Raw genomic sequence first — 17055 nt, forward strand, 5'->3', positions numbered from 1 at the left:
TTATAGGCATGATACTTGTTTTGTTTTGTCAGTTGTGGAGCCTGAGCTCTGGGCCTGGGCTCTGTCCCTCAGCTCCTCAGCTCCAGACTAGTGTTCTGCCACTTGAGCCATGGTGCCACTTCTAGATTTTTCTGCTTACGTTGTGCTGAGGAATCGAACTCAGGGCCTCGTGCATGCCACTGAGCCACCTTCCCAGCCCTGAAACTTTTTTGATTGGACATTTTAAGAATCTGATAACAGCTATGGATCCTTTCTCTGTATGGATAGTAGCCTATATTTTGTATGCAATTTCCCCATATGAACCCAAGTTTTAGAAATTGACTTCTGAAAGCTTAAGTTAAAACCAGGCATATTTGTAAATGCCTGTTATCTTAGCATTTGGAAGACAGGGATAGGAGAGATACAAGTTCATGGACAGCCTGGACTATACAATGAGACCTTGTCTCAAAACACAAAGAAACCATCAAACAAAACACAACAAAAGTTTAAGTTTACCTTTGTTTAGTGTTGCCTTTTAGAAATACCATATCTTTTTTTGGGGGGTCCGGTAGTGGGGCCTGAACTCTGGGCCTGGGCGCTGTCCCTCAGCTCTTCAGCTCAAGGCTAGTGCTCTACCACTTTAGCCACAGCGCCACTTCTGGCTTTTTTTCTTTTTGCTTATATGGTGCTGAGGAATCGAACCCAGGGCCTCGAGCATGCAAGGCAAGCGCCCTACCACTGAGCCACCTTCCCAGCCCCATGCCATATCTTTTGTATAAAAGTTATACTTCAATTTATTTAAAAAGGAGAAAGCTACTGAATGTATCATCTACATAACTAGTTAATAGTGTTTCTTCATCTGCTGTTAGCTCAGTGAATTAATCTATAAGAATGGTAAGCTGCTGCTAGTGGTATATGCCTTTAGTCACAGTACTCAAAAGTCTGAGAAAGAAGGATCTCCAGTTCAAGACCAACCTGGGTTACATAGCAAGACCTTGCCGAAAAAGAAAGAGAAGAAAGAGAAGGAAGGAAGGAAGGAAGGAAGGAAGGAAGGAAGGAAGGAAGGAAGGAAGGGAGGAAGGAAGGAAGGGAGGAAGGGAGGGAGAGAAGGAGGCTGAGATTATAGCTCAGTAGTAGAAGTGTTTGCTTAGCACATACAAGGCCCTGGATCTGATCCCCAGAACCACAAAACAACAAAATCCTAAATGTATTTGTTCTCTTTCTCTTTCTCCTCTATCTTCCTTCTCCTCTTTTTCTATTTTGGTGTTGGAGATTGAAACCAGGGACATGTGCAACTAAGCTGAAGCCTTTCCCTTTCTTCTTTATGATCTGGAAATTAGAATTAGGAGACTAGTTTTTTTTTTTCTTTCTTTGTCAGTCATGGGGCTTGAAGTCAGGACCTAAGCTTTTTCGCTCAAGGCTAGCGCTCTACCAGTTCGAGCCACAATACCACTTCCAGTTTTTTGGTGATTAGTTAGAGATAAGAGTCTCTTGGACTTTCCTGTCCTGACTGGCTTTGAACTGTGATCCTCAGTTCTCAGTCTCCTGAGTTGCTAGAATTACAGGCATGAGCCAGTGGCACCAAGAATGCTTCTCCAGAGAGATCATACCACTTCCATTACCTTTGGAAAAGTTGGTAGGACCAACGAGTATCATCTTTATTTTAAAAATGAGTAAATGGATGCCCAAATACTAAAAACAAATGAGCAAAAGACACAACTCCTTTAACAACATAGTATAACCCAGTATAATAAATACATTAATTAATTAAATAAAGATTAGTACTTCTTTCAACCTCTTACAGTTGTCATAGTATTGATAATGTTGGGCAGTGATCTTGTTACTGCACGCAATCTCCATTTTGGATCATGTTGGACATATTCATATTCCAAGATTTGGTTTTATCTTAAAATAACCTGAATAAGATGACCATTTACAGCCTGTCTTTTCTGTGACTGTAAATGAAAGCAAAACAAAATGCTAAAGAATGAGGAAAGTGTCAATGGTCATTTTTTTCTTTCTCTTTTGGTCAGGAGGGTCAGGATGGGTATTATTTGTGAAAACAGTTATTTCTTTACCTAGGAGAAGAAATACCACCTGCAGGAGCGTGTTGACAAAGTAAAGAAGAAAGTGAAAGATGTGGAGGAGAAGTCAAAAGAATTTGTTCAGAAGGTAGAGGAGAAAAGCATTGATCTCATTCAGAAATGGGAGGAGAAGTCCCGAGAATTCATTGGAAGTTTCCTGGAAATGTTTGGTCCAGAAGGAGCACTGGTAAGGTTCCTTCCTCCCAGGCAACTTGAGGAATTCCTGTGCTGTGAAAGAAGAGTAGAACCCTGGAGCAGATGGGGACATCTTGTCTGTTTCCCTTTACCTTCAACTGTCCCTCAAAAGTACTTGAAAATCTTTACAGAGGGTCTGGGAAGGTGGCTCAGTGGTAGAGTGCTTGCCTTTTATGCAAGAGACCCTGGGTTCGATTCCTCAGCACCAAATAAGCAGAAAAAGCCAGAAATGGCACTGTGACTCAAGTGTTAGAGCACTGGCCTAGAGCTCTTCAGCTCAAGGACAGTTCCTAGGCCCAGAGTTCAGGCTCCACAACCGCCCCCCCCAAAAAAAAAAAAGAAAGAAAGAAATCACACATTATCTAAATAGTTTTGTAAGCTTACCAGCACTTAGAAATCTAGTGACAAAATAAGTGAGTGGCCTTGCCCAGATTACTTCTATTTTAAACGTTTACCTGAAGAAGGAAAGAATGGAGAACTTTACAGTACAAAGAAAGCCAGACACCGGTGGCTCACACCTGTAATTCTAGCTGCTCAGGAGGCTGAGATCTGAGGATCACGGTTCAAAGCCAGCCCCGGCAGGCAGGAACATCAGTGAGACTCTTATCTAAAATAAACACTAAGAAAACTGGAAGTGGTGCTGTAGCTCAAGTGGTAGAGCACTAGCCTTGGGCTGAAACTCTGAGGAACTGCACCTAGACCCAAGAGTTCAAGCCCCAGGACTAAAAAACAAAAAAACAACAAACAAACAAAAATAACAAAGAAAGTTGCCTTCACTGCACAGCAGCAGAACCTTGTGAAGCAGGAGCTCTCTCATTAAGAATTAGCAGAAGAATTGTTTTTGTTTTTGTTTTACCAATAATCCTAGCTCAAACATCAGGAAGGAACTGATTGTGAGGGTCTTTGGCTATTAGAACAGATTATGTGGGAAGAATGTGAAATTTCCTTTTCAGAAAACTCAAATGGGTTCGATAACCTTTTGCCTGATTTAATTACTTTGTGTTGACCTGGAGCCCTCAAAAAATTCCCTTGAAATAGAAGTCAGGGATTTTGTGGCTGTGGGTAACAAGTGGGAACCATTAACTAAATAGTATATCATGGATTGCTTTGGGGGAGGAAATTGCTTAGAATTACAGCTGTGTCCCTGCTGTGGCTCAGTCCATCATGTTTAATGTTGCAGGGCCTGGAGGTGGTAGAGAGTTTGCCTGACATTTGTGAGACTTGGGGCTTGCTCTCCCTGGCAATAAAAAAAGAACCGTGGAGGGGGCACTCACGATCATTTGGAGTCTCCAGTGCTCCAGTGGTGATTTAATATGATCCATACAAATCTTCTAGCTCTTCCTTTTGTCTCCCCAGAAACACATGCTGAAAGAAGGGAAAGGCCGGATGCTGCAAGCCATCAGTCCCAAGCAGAGTCCCAGCAGCAGCCCTACTCGGGAGCGCTCCCCATCCCCCTCCTTTCGCTGGCCCTTCTCCGGCAAGACTTCCCCACCTTCCTCCCCAGCAAATATCTCTAGGCGCAAGGCTGCAGCCTATGATATCAGTGAGGATGAAGACGACTAACTTTTCTTCCCTTGTTTCCTTTCCCTCCCTCTGTCCCATCACCTTCAGAAGCTCTCTTTTGAATTCCACGTTCTGATCCCAACACTAAACCTAAGGACAACTACAAAGGAAAAGACAGCCTGGGCAAGAGGAGCTGGGGATGGGGAAACCCAAACAGCCCATCCTCTGAGAGCCAGTCGCCCATACCAAGGAGACTGACTGCGCAAGCCTGTTGCGCAGCCTTCTGCCCTCCCCAAGGACTTTGCGTTACTGTTTATGTTCATGTGATCTTGACAGGGAAATTGTCATTTTTATTAATTTTTTTAAAACTTAGCCTTTCAAATATAGTAAGTAGAACTAATTTTTTGCCCCTGAGGAGTGGGCAGAAGAAGAAAGTGGTGTAATACCCAGAGGCCTTTTCTTCCTAACACACTGTAGCGCTTGCCCTCTGTTCTGAAGCAAAGTGGCTGGCCAAGTCCTTCAAGCAATGAGCCATGCTGATGGGGAATTTGGAGGGAAGATCAGAATTTTGGTTACCTTAAAAAAAAAAAAAGAAAAAGAAAAAAGATCAAACTGAGTTAGTTACAGATCCGCTAAATGAACTACTGGTACATGTATGTGTCAACATGGCTGTGAGGAGGAGGAGATTGAGTCTGACTTTTACTCCCTGAGGAGTTGCTTGCTGAACCCAATGGGGTCCATGAAGATGCTGATGGGGATGGAACTAATCTACATAGCATCAGCTTTAGTCTTTCTGCTGTGTTTATCTTCTCAGAAAATTCTCTTGCCCAGTTATTTGGGAGCTCTTGTCACTCTTACTGCCAAAGAAGGCACACTGAGGGCTGCTGTAACTGGGGGGGGAGAGTGGAAGAGACTCAATCCCGATACATCCCTGTAGATTCAGTTCCTACTGGGATTAAGTCAGGGCTATTACCCAGCTTTATACAAAGAAGATTTTGTAAATGTCCGTACTTTGAACACGAATACTATGAAAACTTCAGAGCATAGAGGCAAAGGCATAAGGAAGCACCTTCCTTTCTTGTCCCTGCCCCCCCCCTTTTATAATTAGAACCAGTACCTAGAATGTATCTTTTTCTCTGAGGGCTGCAATTGGCAGGACTTCCCTCCCCTTTTCCTCCAAAAAGCCACAGGTTCACATTCTACCTATGCCTGGTGGTAGTGGTCCCACCTCCTTGGTTAAGTTGCCCAGGAGGAATTCAGCACTTTAAATTTCCACCCGAAGGATGCTCTGCTTAATCAACCCTTGCTACTGAGCATGATGTAATTTTTAAGCCCCTGGCATCCTATTTCCTGTCACATCACCTAGCCAACCATCAGCCATCAGTAATCCTAGCTGGATTAAGGGCAAAACTGTTTATGTCCAGGATCCATCTGCCTCTCATAAATACCCCTTGTAGGGGTGGAGTTTTTAATGTTTTCAGCAAAGAAAACCACTTTCTTGTCTCTTGTCCCTGTGAACTGTGAACATCTCAAAGTCAGTCAAAGCTACTGGTCTGCCTGAGGGCCCGAGGTGAGTGTCACTGCCTGCCTGGTGGGACTACAAAGGCTCCTCGCCACAGGTAGAGCATGGCAGAGGGGTGGGACAGGGGAGCTACTTCCTGTCCTGATGCCCATGGGAACTCATTTCTGACTCTTTTCATGAAGTGCTGTTTTTCCTGTCATACCTGACTCGCAGCCTTGGTCAGGAATCCTATCTTTGAAGCAGCTGAAGCTAATGTTTTCCCACAGTGTGCAGCTGTTTGTATGGCTCGTTTTTAGCTTCTCTGCTTCCGTCTTCTCAGTTTCCTTCTGCCTTATTCTCCCTGGTACAGAAAGGCAGTGATGCTATTGAAGCCCACCTGCTTGTTCTCTCAACGTGCCCCTCACCCAAGTGTACTGGAAGGCAGCGGGGTGCCCACAGGGTGGCTGTCCTCCCTGCAGTCACTTCTCTAAACGTATTGTCCGTGGGCTGCTGTGGCATGCTGGGCACTGGGATGGAGCATCTAGGCTGGCGAGATCTGTGACCCATCCGTGCCCATGCTCGGGGGAGGAGCCTGTGCCCGTTTGCTGTCTGTCTTCCAACACTAGTATGTTTTCAGACAATTTGGGCTGAAAAACTTGCAGTGTGGCTTTAGGGTGAGATACTTAGGTGCTAGACAGTGGTGCTGATAGAAGGATCCATTGCTGGTCATTGGTGCCTAGTTAAAGGAGGTTAGTGGTGTGTACACTATGACCATGCCTGCGATCTGCAGTTCATACAGGAGTGTTGGAGGCTGAGGGACCTCAGCTGTGGAGCTGTTTCTCTGAATCTGACCCAGGAAAGCAGGCAGCCTGGGTGGGCCAGACATGGCCAAGACGAAAGAGCCTGGCAGACCTCTGGCCTCAGAGCCTCTGTGTGAGAAGAGGAGGCTGAAACAGAAGCCCTGCAGCTGGTGCCGAGGAGACACTTTGGCTGTGACACGGGTGTCTGGACAGAACTTTTTATCGGTTTATCCACTGAGCTCACAAGCACTGGAGCATAGAGGTTGCCAGTGGAACGGTAGAAATGGCTCACTGCCGCAGCTAAAGCCAAACACCCTGGTTTGCAGAGGCTTGAGGGTGATGGTTGGGGTCGTGAAGCAAAGGACATGAGGGAGCCTAAGAGACATCTGACCCTTCCTCACAGGATAATGGAGGCAACACCTGAGCTGCTCTTGCTTTCCTGGAGGCCCCATAGCTGCTCTGCCGGTGTCTGGCATGCCCTCCCTCCCAAGGCTTCTTCCTACTGAGTAGCCCCTCTGCATCTGGATCACTCCTAGACAGCTTGCTTCCTGGAGCCCATTGCCTTTTTATTCTGTTCTACACCCCTGATCTAAAATCTTCCCAAATCAGCTTGCTGCTTTTCTTTAATGCCCTAATGCCATAGCTTCTAGATTTTCTGTCAGCATACATGCAGCAGGGGTTAAATCAGTTTAGGTTTTTTTAAAAAAGATTCCCTTAATGTTTTAAAGACTATTGGTATTTTTTTAAAGCTTACCAATATAAGTATTTTTTAAAGTTATATTTTTCAATCTCATAACAGTGATTCTTTTCTCTCATACAGCAGATGGTCAGGGGATAAAGACAGTCAGCTTCTATTTTTCCAAACAAATGAGTAGAACCTGTTCTTGGGATTATACTATTCAATGTGGATTTTCTTCAAATGAAAGAGTTTTCTGTCCGCCAGAGTTTCCTGTTAGTACTCAAGCACGGGTAGGAAACAAGAGCAGCAGGTTTCACAGTGGTGTGACTCAGGTTGTCTTTCTTAGGTGGGAAGTGGTTCTTCCACCCTTTGGGGAGGCACTATTTTGAACACTGAGAATTAATTGGTTGGGTGTTTTGTGTTGATCCTGAAAAAGAAAACTAGAGTTCCAGAAAGAATTGCAAGCCTTGGCTGGCATAAGCATTCGCCCATCACCAGTGCGAGTCTGTGTGGAAGTTTCCTCAGTCAGGCTTCAGTGTATCATTTTCCTGTCTGCTATTAATTTGTTCAAAGTTATTTTGGCTTGTACCATTTCGCCAATAAAGGCAGTATGATTTTACCTAGTGTTCCTTTTCCTGGTATATAAGACTTATGTAATTGGGGCTTTGATTTTGCATAAATTTGTCTTCCAAAATCAAGCTTTAAGTTACTATTACCAGGTGATTCCTTTGCAGCTTGGCACAAGACTCAGCAGGGTCTCCATAGCTCCCAGGCCTGTTGATATTGGTCCTCTGGGGACACACCTATAAAGAAAGAGTGCCCTCTCTGCTCTCCAAATGCCTGGCCCCTTTGATACCTTGGGCTGCCATTCTGCCCAGCCACGTGTACTCCTGCTCTTATTCCAGGCACACTCCCACATACACTTTTCCCCTGCTGAAATGACTTCCACAGATAAGCTCTCAGGGTTAATGTCACCCTCAGAAGCAGTGCGCCCAGTTACAGATTTCAGACTTCCTCCTGTTTATTATAAAACTTAAAAATCCCTTCCTTGGGCAAGATTCTGCCTATTACATAGTTTTACCTTCCTCTGTGTGGTCAAAGGTAACCTGTCAGCTTGTGCTGACAATGAACACGTTGAGTGACAGAAACCTCCTATGAAGTACAGCATCACTTCCATTGTCCAAGCCATTCACCTCAGGCTTTGAGGTTCAGTCCTAGGTCTGGAGATGAGAAAGGTTCATATCCAGCTTTGTAGTCTTTCCTTCGGTAGTAAATTCGTGTCAACACGGTCAGCAGGAAAGTCTCCAATATGAGGATGTGGCAATTCATCACTGCCATGTGGGGCATAACACAACATAGATTAAGCTCCATTAGGCAGATGGAATCCCTCTTGCAGCCTAGCTTATGAGCTGAGAATTACTAGTTTTCCCCAAACTAGGACCTAGGGATACTAAATTGTCTAAGGTGATAAAGATGAATGGTAAAGCCAGAATCAGAACTTGGCTCTAATTTCTATGATCTGAGGTTAGCATTGAAGCTTATTTCTCATGCATTTCACCAATCTACCCACATCCAGTCTTGTCCAAGGAGTTGGAGGACTAAACCTATGGCTTCTTGAAATGGCTGTCAGGGCTGGGTTTGCAGTTCTCTGTGTTAACCTCTATGCTGATTTCTTGACTCCTTTCTGAATATTCTGAGTAAATGTCAAACAGACCTAACCTCAGTCCCAAGGTCCATCTGACAGAGAAAAGCTCACCTTGAGATCTGGTTTTAGAGGAAAAGGGAGGTGCACAAGCAATCTGCCCACCATTGGCCAGGATGGAGAAAATGGAAGGCTGCAGAGCAGTCAAGATGACAAGCACCTGCAGAACAGGGGAGAGGCGATGTTGAGCCTGCGTCCTGCCAGCCATGGTGCAGATTTGAGTCCTGTTAAATCTGTGCAGCTACAGAAGATTGGAACTCATACTTGGTTGAAATTTAAAGGAGTTTTTATCTTTAGGCAAATTGTAATCTTCTACCAGTATTTTATTAGAGTTGCTTACAAAAAACAACTTCTTTGTCTTACTCCTTGCCACTTAATGGATAATTAAAGGCAGCTAACTCACCTATGTCATTTTAAGAACAGGAGGGCAGTTAGCCAATAAAGTGTCTGAGCGCTCACTTTAGTGACAATAAAATTGGAACAGTATAGATGTTCGTGGTCCCCGTGCAAGGGATGACAACACAGATTCGTGAAGCATTCCATGTTTTTAAAAATAAAGTCTCGCCAGATGCTCATGCCTGTAATCCTAACTACTCTGGAGACAGATTTGAAGATCAGTATTTGAAGCTAATCCAGGCAGAAAACTATAAGATTTACCTCCAATTAAGTACCAAAAATCTGGAAGTAGAGTGCCTAGGCCTGAGTTCAAGCCCCAGGACCTGCATGAACATGCACGCGCTTTTGCACACACATACAAGACCTAGCAATATGAGACACATGAAGGTGGTGGTGTCATGCACCTGCTGGCCAAGGAAAGCCAAGGAGTGGACTCAAGGTAGGCTCTCTCCAGCAGGTTTCTGAGGGAGCACACCTTGCACCTTTTGGACTTCCAGCCTCCACGTTCCTGTTAGTCTCCTCGTGATTTGTGGTATTTTGGTGATAATGGAAGCTATAATGAACTATGACAGCACAGAAAGACAAACAAATGGAAGAATGGAGACCATTTTCCATTTTGGGTTTCTCACGGGAGGGAAACCCAAAATTGAAGAGAAAGAATCTCAGTCTTGCGTTTAGGCTTGTTTGTCTTATACTGGGGTTTGAACGTAGGGCCTGAGTGTTATCCCTGAGCTTTTGTGCTCAAGGCTCTACCCCTTGAGCCACAGATTTTTGGTGGTTAATTGGAGATGAGAATTTCACAGACTTACCTACCCAGGATGGCTTCAAACCACAATCCTCAGATCTCAGCCTCCTAGGATTACAGACATGAGCCACTGGTACCCAGCTTAGGCTTTTCCATTTCACTTCTGAGTCCCAATTCTTTGAAGCTCTATTATTAAACTTTTTTCCTTCTTTGAGGGCATAGTTACCTGGAACAGTGCAAATTTGGCTCCTATGTTCTGCTCACCCAGGTGCAGCTTGGCCTGACGGAAAACAATGGCCAGAGCCCAGAGAGCCAGCAAGGTGGACACACCCAGGATAGTGTTGATCCACAGAGCTGTGCTCTTCTCAGAAATCTGGGGCAGAGTAGAAGGTAGTCAGTGAGGGAGGCCAGCTTCCATTTCTCCTCTTCCAAACCTCAAAGCCTTGATCTAGTCCAGTTTCTCTCCTCACTGGAGTCCCCAGGCCTCTGCTTTTCCACCGCCCCCTGCATCAAGTATGCTGGCCCCTATCATTTCTGGAGGCCAAAAGTACTTGGCCACTCCTTTCTCCTGGCTTACGTCTGCTGGGTCGTAGATGCCGTCAGGGATGAGAAACAGGCCCACAAGGCCCAGCATTATCCTGAAGAAGGCATATTGGAATGGACCCAACATGAGCAGCTGAAGTTTCTTTCTGAAGGAGAAAGGAGGTTAGAAACCTCGACCCCCGAATCAACCCACTCCAGCACCTCCCAGATCCCTCCTGAGTCTTAGGCTGGGGGCTGCCTCACAGACACCGAAAATGGTCTCATGGATGAGAACTCAGGAACACTCCAGAATGTTGAGATCATTGGAAGCCTCCACCTTCTCCCTTGCTTCCCCCTCACCCCGAGACTAGAAGACTGCCTAATTGAGCAAGAACTAGCAACATTGGCCTCAAGCCCACTCACCAGAACAGGCAGAAGCAGGAAGTAAAACATAGTGTTTGCAGTGTGTCTAAAGTCGGCAGGGCAGAGAGCTGAAGCTTAGAAAGCAGCTCCTAAGCTCCCGGGGCCTGGGTGTCCATGCACAAGGCCCAGCTGTGGGCTGGCCAAGCCGAATACCAAGAGCCTTGAAGCCAGGATAGAGGGCCAGAAGAGGCTCACCTGACTCCCAGGATGCCTGCCCTCCTGCCTCACCTGGTGAGCATGAGGTGGGGACAGCAGGGGCAGCAACAGCAGCAGGGGCCAGTGTGGATTCTCACTGGGGTGTCCTTCAGTGTCCTCACCAGTGCCTCCTTCCCCCCAAAGCCTTCCACCATGACTGTCATGAGCAGGTAAAAGCAAACTGCATAAAACCTGGGATTGGGGGGATTGCAAGAATGGGGGGAGGGGACAGCTGAAGGTCAAGTGCCTTTGCTGCCCAAGAGAGAAAGACTGTGGGAAGTATTGGGGGTGCACTGAGGGAAAGATGAGAGGGGTTGGTATTCTAGACATGTGACTCAAGGGACTAGGAGGAGGGAATTGGGGGCTCTGAGAACCAAAGGCCGAAGAAGGTGCCCAGATCATGTGTCCTGCAAGAGAACCTGAAGTTGATTAGCACAGGTTGAGAAAGGCTTGATTCACAAACAACTGGGATCAAAGACATGGACTCTAGGGGTCCTATGGGGGGGGGGGTTGGGAGTGGGACCAGACACTCACGAGGTTATGGCCATTTCCACGAGCATGAGAGATCGAGGGATCCAGAGACCAAAACAGCAGAACACAGCCACCACCTGTAAGGTTGGAGGCGTGGCTCAGTAGAGTGCTAGCCAATGAACAAACGCATCAGGTACTGAGTTCAAGTGTCCATGTCAGGCCAAAATAAAACCCCTCAGAAATGCCAGTTGGTAGAGCCGGGGGTATGGCTCAGGGGTAGAGCCTGTGCACAGCATGTGCCCCAGCACTAACTACCCTCTCCATTTATATTAATTAGTTAATTTAATCAACTACTTAAATTAGGCAAATCAAAGACATATAATGGCTGTAGGGTGAGTTTCAAAAGCCTACTTTAGAGAGTAAAGCTGAGTATAACTCTGGAGAAAATGTCTTCTGTACTGGTCGCTTGAACAGGAAGGAAGCCTGCTTCTCACAGCAATACTGGGGCAGGGGAGAAGGGAGGGGGGTCTCTCTCTTTCTCCCCCCATTCTGTATCTCTCTTGTACTGGGGCTTGAACTCAGGAGCCTGGGTGCTGTCTCTGAGCCTTTTTCTCAATGCTGGTGCCATAGTTCCACTTCTGGCATTTTGGTGGTTAATTGGCCATTAGAGTTTTACTTTCCTGAGTCGACTTCAAACCACAATCCTCAGATCTCAGCCTCCTAAGTAGTTAGCATTACAGGTGTGAGCCACCAGTCTCTATCTTGCAGGATGAACTCTATGTCTTTGCTTGCTGGCCCTCTAAAGAAGCGGTGATCAGAGTGGAAAACTGGTCTGATAGGAATTGCTCAGTTTAGCAGAATTCGCACCTTGGTCCTTGCCTCTTTCCAGTCCCTCCCAAAGGATGGCCACAGGGCCCTCACCGTGGGGGCAGAGCTACTCCACAGCAGAGTCCTCCTCTTGATGGGGCAAAGGGTATTCTTGTACAGATAGACTGCATCCTCCAAGAAGATGGCAATCGAGCCCAGCACGAGAAAGGTCAAGATGACTGTGAGGGTGATTTCCACAGGTCCCAATACTAGAGTAGAAGAGGAAGGTAGACTCCAGTGAGCTGAAGGTCAGATACTGCTCCCATAGATTCGACCAGCTTTCACTCCTTTATTAAAAAGGGATGTTAGGGTTAAGACATGATGTCTCATACCTGCTATTACAGCAACTTGGAGGCAGAGCCCAGAAGGATTTGGGGGCTAGCCCAGGCAAAAAGTTCATGAGATGACCCTTGTAGCTAGATGGCTACTCAGGAGGATCTGGACTCAGGTTAAAAAAAAAAAAAAAAAAAAGGCCGGGCGCTGGTGGCTCACGCCTGTAATCCTAGCTACTCAGGAGGCTGAGATCTGAGGATCGCGGTTCAAAGCCAGCCCGGGCAGGAGAGACCTTGAGACTCCTATCTCCGATAAACCACCAGAAAACCCGAAGTGGCACTGTAGCTCAAGTGGTAGAGCGCTCGCCTTGAGCTGAAGAGCTGAGAGACAGCAACCAGGCCCAGAGTTCAAGCCCCACGACCGACAAAAAAAAAAAAAAAAAAAGACTAGCCTTCTGCCACTTGAGCCACAGCTCCATTTCTGGCTTTTTGGTGATTAATTGAAGATTAGAGTTTTACCGACTTTCCCAGATTGACTTCCAACCATGATCATTGTATCTCAGCCTCTTGAGTAGGTTAGGTTTACAGGCATGAGCTATTGGAGCCTAGATACTTGATGCTTTGATGTATGTATACATGGTGGAATGGTGAACTCAGGATAATATATTTATTACCTCACGTTTTATCTTTTTGTTTTTGACATCAACATATTTCAAATAGAATATTAGCATCATGTCATTATTATCTAGTGCCTCCATATTGTACAATGTCTCTCTTGAACTTTTGTCTAGTATTTGAGGATAAAATGTTCAAGGCCAACCTGAGCTTTATGGTGAAACTCTGTCTCAAGAACAAAAACAAAAATCAAAAGAAAAATCTAGATAAATGTCATCCTCTGCAAAATGGTGTTTCCTCACTGTCCTGATCTGTATTGTTTTCATGTTAAGGTGTCACAATCTACATTCTTGGATTTGGCTCCCTGACACACTCCTACAATGGGAATGGCTGGGCTCCTGAAGTGAGGAGGCTCAGGTCTATAGATATAGCTCAATACTCCAGAGTGGTTTCACAGTAACTGTACACGTCTAAATATTTACCAGTGACCTGCTTGACCTGCTCCTTCTTAGGAGCACGTGTACTTTCCAACTCACTCTTTATTTTCCTCCTCAGGGCCCAGCTATTTCCAGGCTTACTGATTAATGGTCCCAAAACACCCCTCCCCTGTTGAGAACCCTCACCTACAGCTACAGTCAGGATAAAGTACACTCCTGGCCTCACTCACATCAGGCCCCACCTTTCCTGCCCAGCCCTCTCAGTGATCCAATTATCTCCTGAGCTGCTAAAGTAACCTTGGGTCTTTCCAGATCTCAGCTCCTGGTCTGGAAATCGGGAAGCCTTGGCCCATTCTCTCACCTCCCCTGGCCCCAGCGCCACTTCCTGCCTCCTGCTTCCCCAATCCCACTCCTCCCCCTGGAGCCAGGCAGACCCACAGCCTCCTTTGATCAGCCTTTGTGTTTCTTGGCACATTTTGTAGCAAAGCAATACCAGAATGACTTCCCTGGGTAAGACCAGGTCTCCACCTGAGCACTAGTGATGCTGTAGCTGGGAAAGCTGCTGTGGGGTTATAACACTCTTCACCTGGCCAGCAGTGAGCTCCTGCATGGCAAGCCCAACTGTCTCCACACTGGGAGCTGGTGTGAGCGTACCCCCAGCTGGCAGCTCCAAGCAGGAGTTTCCTGGATGTGGCAGCCACTGGCTGGCGGTGCCAGGGCACCGCTAAGGCATCTCTTGATACACTGGAAGTTGGCAGCACCCTGTATCAGAGCATCTGCAAGGGAGGTGGACATGGTCCAAGGGCATGCCATGGTGCGTCCCAATGCCCCAGGGCTCAGGAGCAAGTCCACTGTGTGAGAGATGGCTGGGGAAAGCTGTGCCACAGAGACACTGATCCTATTTAACATCTTGGAGCTAGTTGACCATACAGTGGGAAAGCAAACAACGTGTGTGTGTGTGTGTGTGTGTGTGTGTGTGCGCGCGCGCGCGAGCGTGCACGCGTGCATGCCTGTGTGCATGCGTGCAATCCACACATTTTCTAGAAAGATGTAGGACTACTTGATTCTTACTGGTTTTGGTGTCCAAGGAACAAGCTGGGTTCTGTCCTATGCCTTCCACTTTTTAATTTTATTTATTTTTGCAGTACTGATTTTGCTTCATAGTTTTTCACGTTGGGTCTCACACTTTCGCATGGTCAGCCTTGAACTATAATCCTCCTCTCTCTGCCTCCTGAACATCTGGGATTACAAGTGTGCACTACCACACCCACCCTAAGCTTTTCACCTTCAAAAGTAGTTCAGCCATAGGATCCAGTGAGCAAGCACTGTGACAACACTTGTACAGATTCATCCAAGTTGAGCCCCTCATTCATAACAGCTGCCCCTCTGGAGTGAGTTCAAAGGCTCTTTTCCAAGGAGGATGCTGTGCTGCCTCTATGATTCCTAAAGGACTTGAATCATTTGGACACCATTGAGGCTCTGGAATCTGAAGGATGTTCCAACTTCCAGTAGCCCTAATTTGAATGTGCCTTGAGGCTAGACTCTATGGAGCCCCAGCTTTAAGTTTATCTCCTGGGCTATGCTATGCATAGCCTTACTTTTAAGGCTGTAACGATGATGGACACTAGGTCATCCAACCCCCCAGGCTGGCCAGCTGAGGACCACCTTACCTAGGCTCCCTTAGCTGTTCCTGGTGACTCACCTCTCAGGAGCTGGGTTGCAGTGGGTGGGTGGGAGAAGCAGTCGGAGGGGATGCTGTAATTGGTTCTCAGCACCTCCAGCAGATCTGCTGTGTACCTGGGGAGACACCAGCCTGATTCAGAACCCTTGGGGCTGAGGAATGCTTGTCAGATGAGACTGACAACTGACCCAAATAGTTCAAGGTGTTTTGCCCATTGGCCCTAAACAGGTCTGACTTACCATGACCAAAGTACTCATAATTCTCAGCATTCCAATCAGGGTACCAGCCCTGGGGCAGGTTGGGAAGAAAGAGCAGAAACAAGAGAAAGAGTGGAGCTGGACACTGCTTTTGTATGCCAGTAATCTTAGCTACTCAGGAGGCTAAGTTTGAAGCCAGCCTAGGCAGGAAAGGCCATGAGACTCATCTCTAATGAACCACTAAAAACCACAAGTGGAGCTGTGGCTCAAAGCGTTAGAGTGCTAGCATTGGATGAAACAGCTCAGGGACAGTGCCTAGGCCCTGGGTTCAAGCACCATGACCAACGAGAGGAAGGAGAGAGAGGAGGAGGAAGGGGGGACGAATGGGGAGTGGGGTGGGAGAGAGAACTCAATTTGGTTTGTTTTTTTTTTTTTTTGGGGGGGGGGTCCAGTTGTAGGCCTGAACTCTGGGCCTGGGCGCTGTCCCTCAGCTCTTCAGCTCAAGGCTAGTGCTCTACCACTTGAGCCACAGCGCCATTTCCAGGTTTTTTTTTTTCTGCTTATGTAGTGCTGAGGAATCGAACCCAAGGCCTCATGCATGCAAGGCAAGCGCTCTACCACTGAGCCACCTTCCCAGCCCTGGGAACTCAATTTGGTTAGGGACTGTGTGTATTATTCTTGGGAATGCCTTCCGCAGTCTCTAGCTGCGGGGCAAAGGCAAAGGCAAAGCCTCAAAGCAGCCACTTGCAGGCTCAGTCCACAGTTCCCTGAGGACCTACAGGGCAGCCCATCATGTTCAGTTCTGCCTTTATTCTGAGCACTAGCAGCCAAGGACTCCAGGAGGGAAGCATGGAGGAAGAGGGACTGGTTCCCAGGCCAGGGCCTGTCACCCTTACTTACCTGGGGTCAAGTTTTAGCTGAGTGCGGCCTGGCTCCATTGTCTCCTTTCTGTCTGGCTGTGACAGGCACTGAAGATCAGGAGAGACAGGAAGGGGCCCGGCAGAGTGGTGGGGTGGGGGCTCCTCCCAGCACTTCTCCAGAGAAACAGGACGGGACTGAGGGCAGGTGGAGTAGCTGGATCTTCCTTCCCCTGCTGCACATGTGAGCCACCTGTCTCAGAGTTCACTCAGGAGGAATTTGATCCTCTAGGCTGGCTCCAGACTCCTCCCAAGGAACTGTCCTTAGGTGTGGTCCCTCCCAGTCTTACCTACCCTTTGCTTCTGGTCCACCCCCACCCTTCATCCTCCCCCTCAGCTTGCTCTCTGGGGCTTGCTAGACCCAACACAAAACGCCCCTTCCCTCTTTCATTCCTCCCTGAAAGTCTCCAGCTCAGTAACGCCTGAGGACCCTGGCAGGAACTCAGCTCTAGAGATGTGAGACTCACCGCTATGGTTGTGGGCTGGGAAGGTGGCTCAGTGGTAGAGCGCTTGCCTTGCATGCCTGAGGCCCTGGGTTCGATTCCCCAGCACCACATAAGCAGAAAAAAAAAGCCGGAAGTGGCGCTGTGGCTCAAGTGGTAGAGTGCTAGCCTTGAGCTGAAGAACTGAGGGACAGTGCCCAGGCCCAGAGTTCAGGCCCATGACCGCCCCCCCCCAAAAAAAAAGAAGCAGAAAAAGAAAAGGAAAAAAGGCTATGGTTGTCTGATGCTCCTAGCTTACTGGGTGGACAGGAGACCTGCAGGAAAAGAAGAGGCCTGTGAGGGTTGATTTCTTGACGCTCAGCCCATCATGTGTAGATGATGATTTAGCCAAGCACATGGGTTTGATTGAAGTCAAGTGCAGGCTGCATTTT

At 47.2% G+C, this 17055-nt stretch overlaps 2 protein-coding genes across 4 annotated transcripts in view; one reads left to right on the forward strand and one right to left on the reverse strand.

Moving 5' to 3' along the window:
- The window catches only part of Pcyt1a (phosphate cytidylyltransferase 1A, choline), a 55054-nt gene extending 47694 nt beyond the window's left edge, over positions 1-7360 (forward strand). For all 3 annotated transcript variants that reach the window (XM_070029947.1, XM_070029949.1, XM_070029948.1), the window contains exons 8-9: positions 2062-2250; positions 3615-7360. In XM_070029947.1, coding sequence (XP_069886048.1) covers positions 2062-2250; positions 3615-3821 — 396 coding nt within the window. In that variant the 3' untranslated portion in view covers positions 3822-7360. The remainder of the gene's footprint in view (positions 1-2061; positions 2251-3614) is intronic.
- A 377-nt stretch (positions 7361-7737) lies between these two features.
- On the reverse strand, positions 7738-16401 carry Slc51a (solute carrier family 51 member A). The gene is made up of 9 exons (XM_070029951.1): positions 16165-16401; positions 15089-15183; positions 12117-12271; positions 11259-11332; positions 10758-10916; positions 10162-10273; positions 9811-9957; positions 8498-8603; positions 7738-8072 (listed from the first exon to the last, which is right to left on the reverse strand). Exons 1-9 carry the CDS (start codon positions 16200-16202, stop codon positions 7936-7938), a joined length of 1023 nt encoding a protein of 340 aa, XP_069886052.1. The 5' UTR covers positions 16203-16401; the 3' UTR covers positions 7738-7935.
- Between the last annotated feature and the right edge of the window lie 654 nt (positions 16402-17055).

This window comes from Dipodomys merriami, unplaced genomic scaffold (genome assembly GCF_024711535.1).
Source record: "Dipodomys merriami isolate MVZ:Mamm:240054 unplaced genomic scaffold, mDipMer1.0.p SCAF_2, whole genome shotgun sequence".
NCBI lineage: Eukaryota > Metazoa > Chordata > Mammalia > Rodentia > Heteromyidae > Dipodomys > Dipodomys merriami.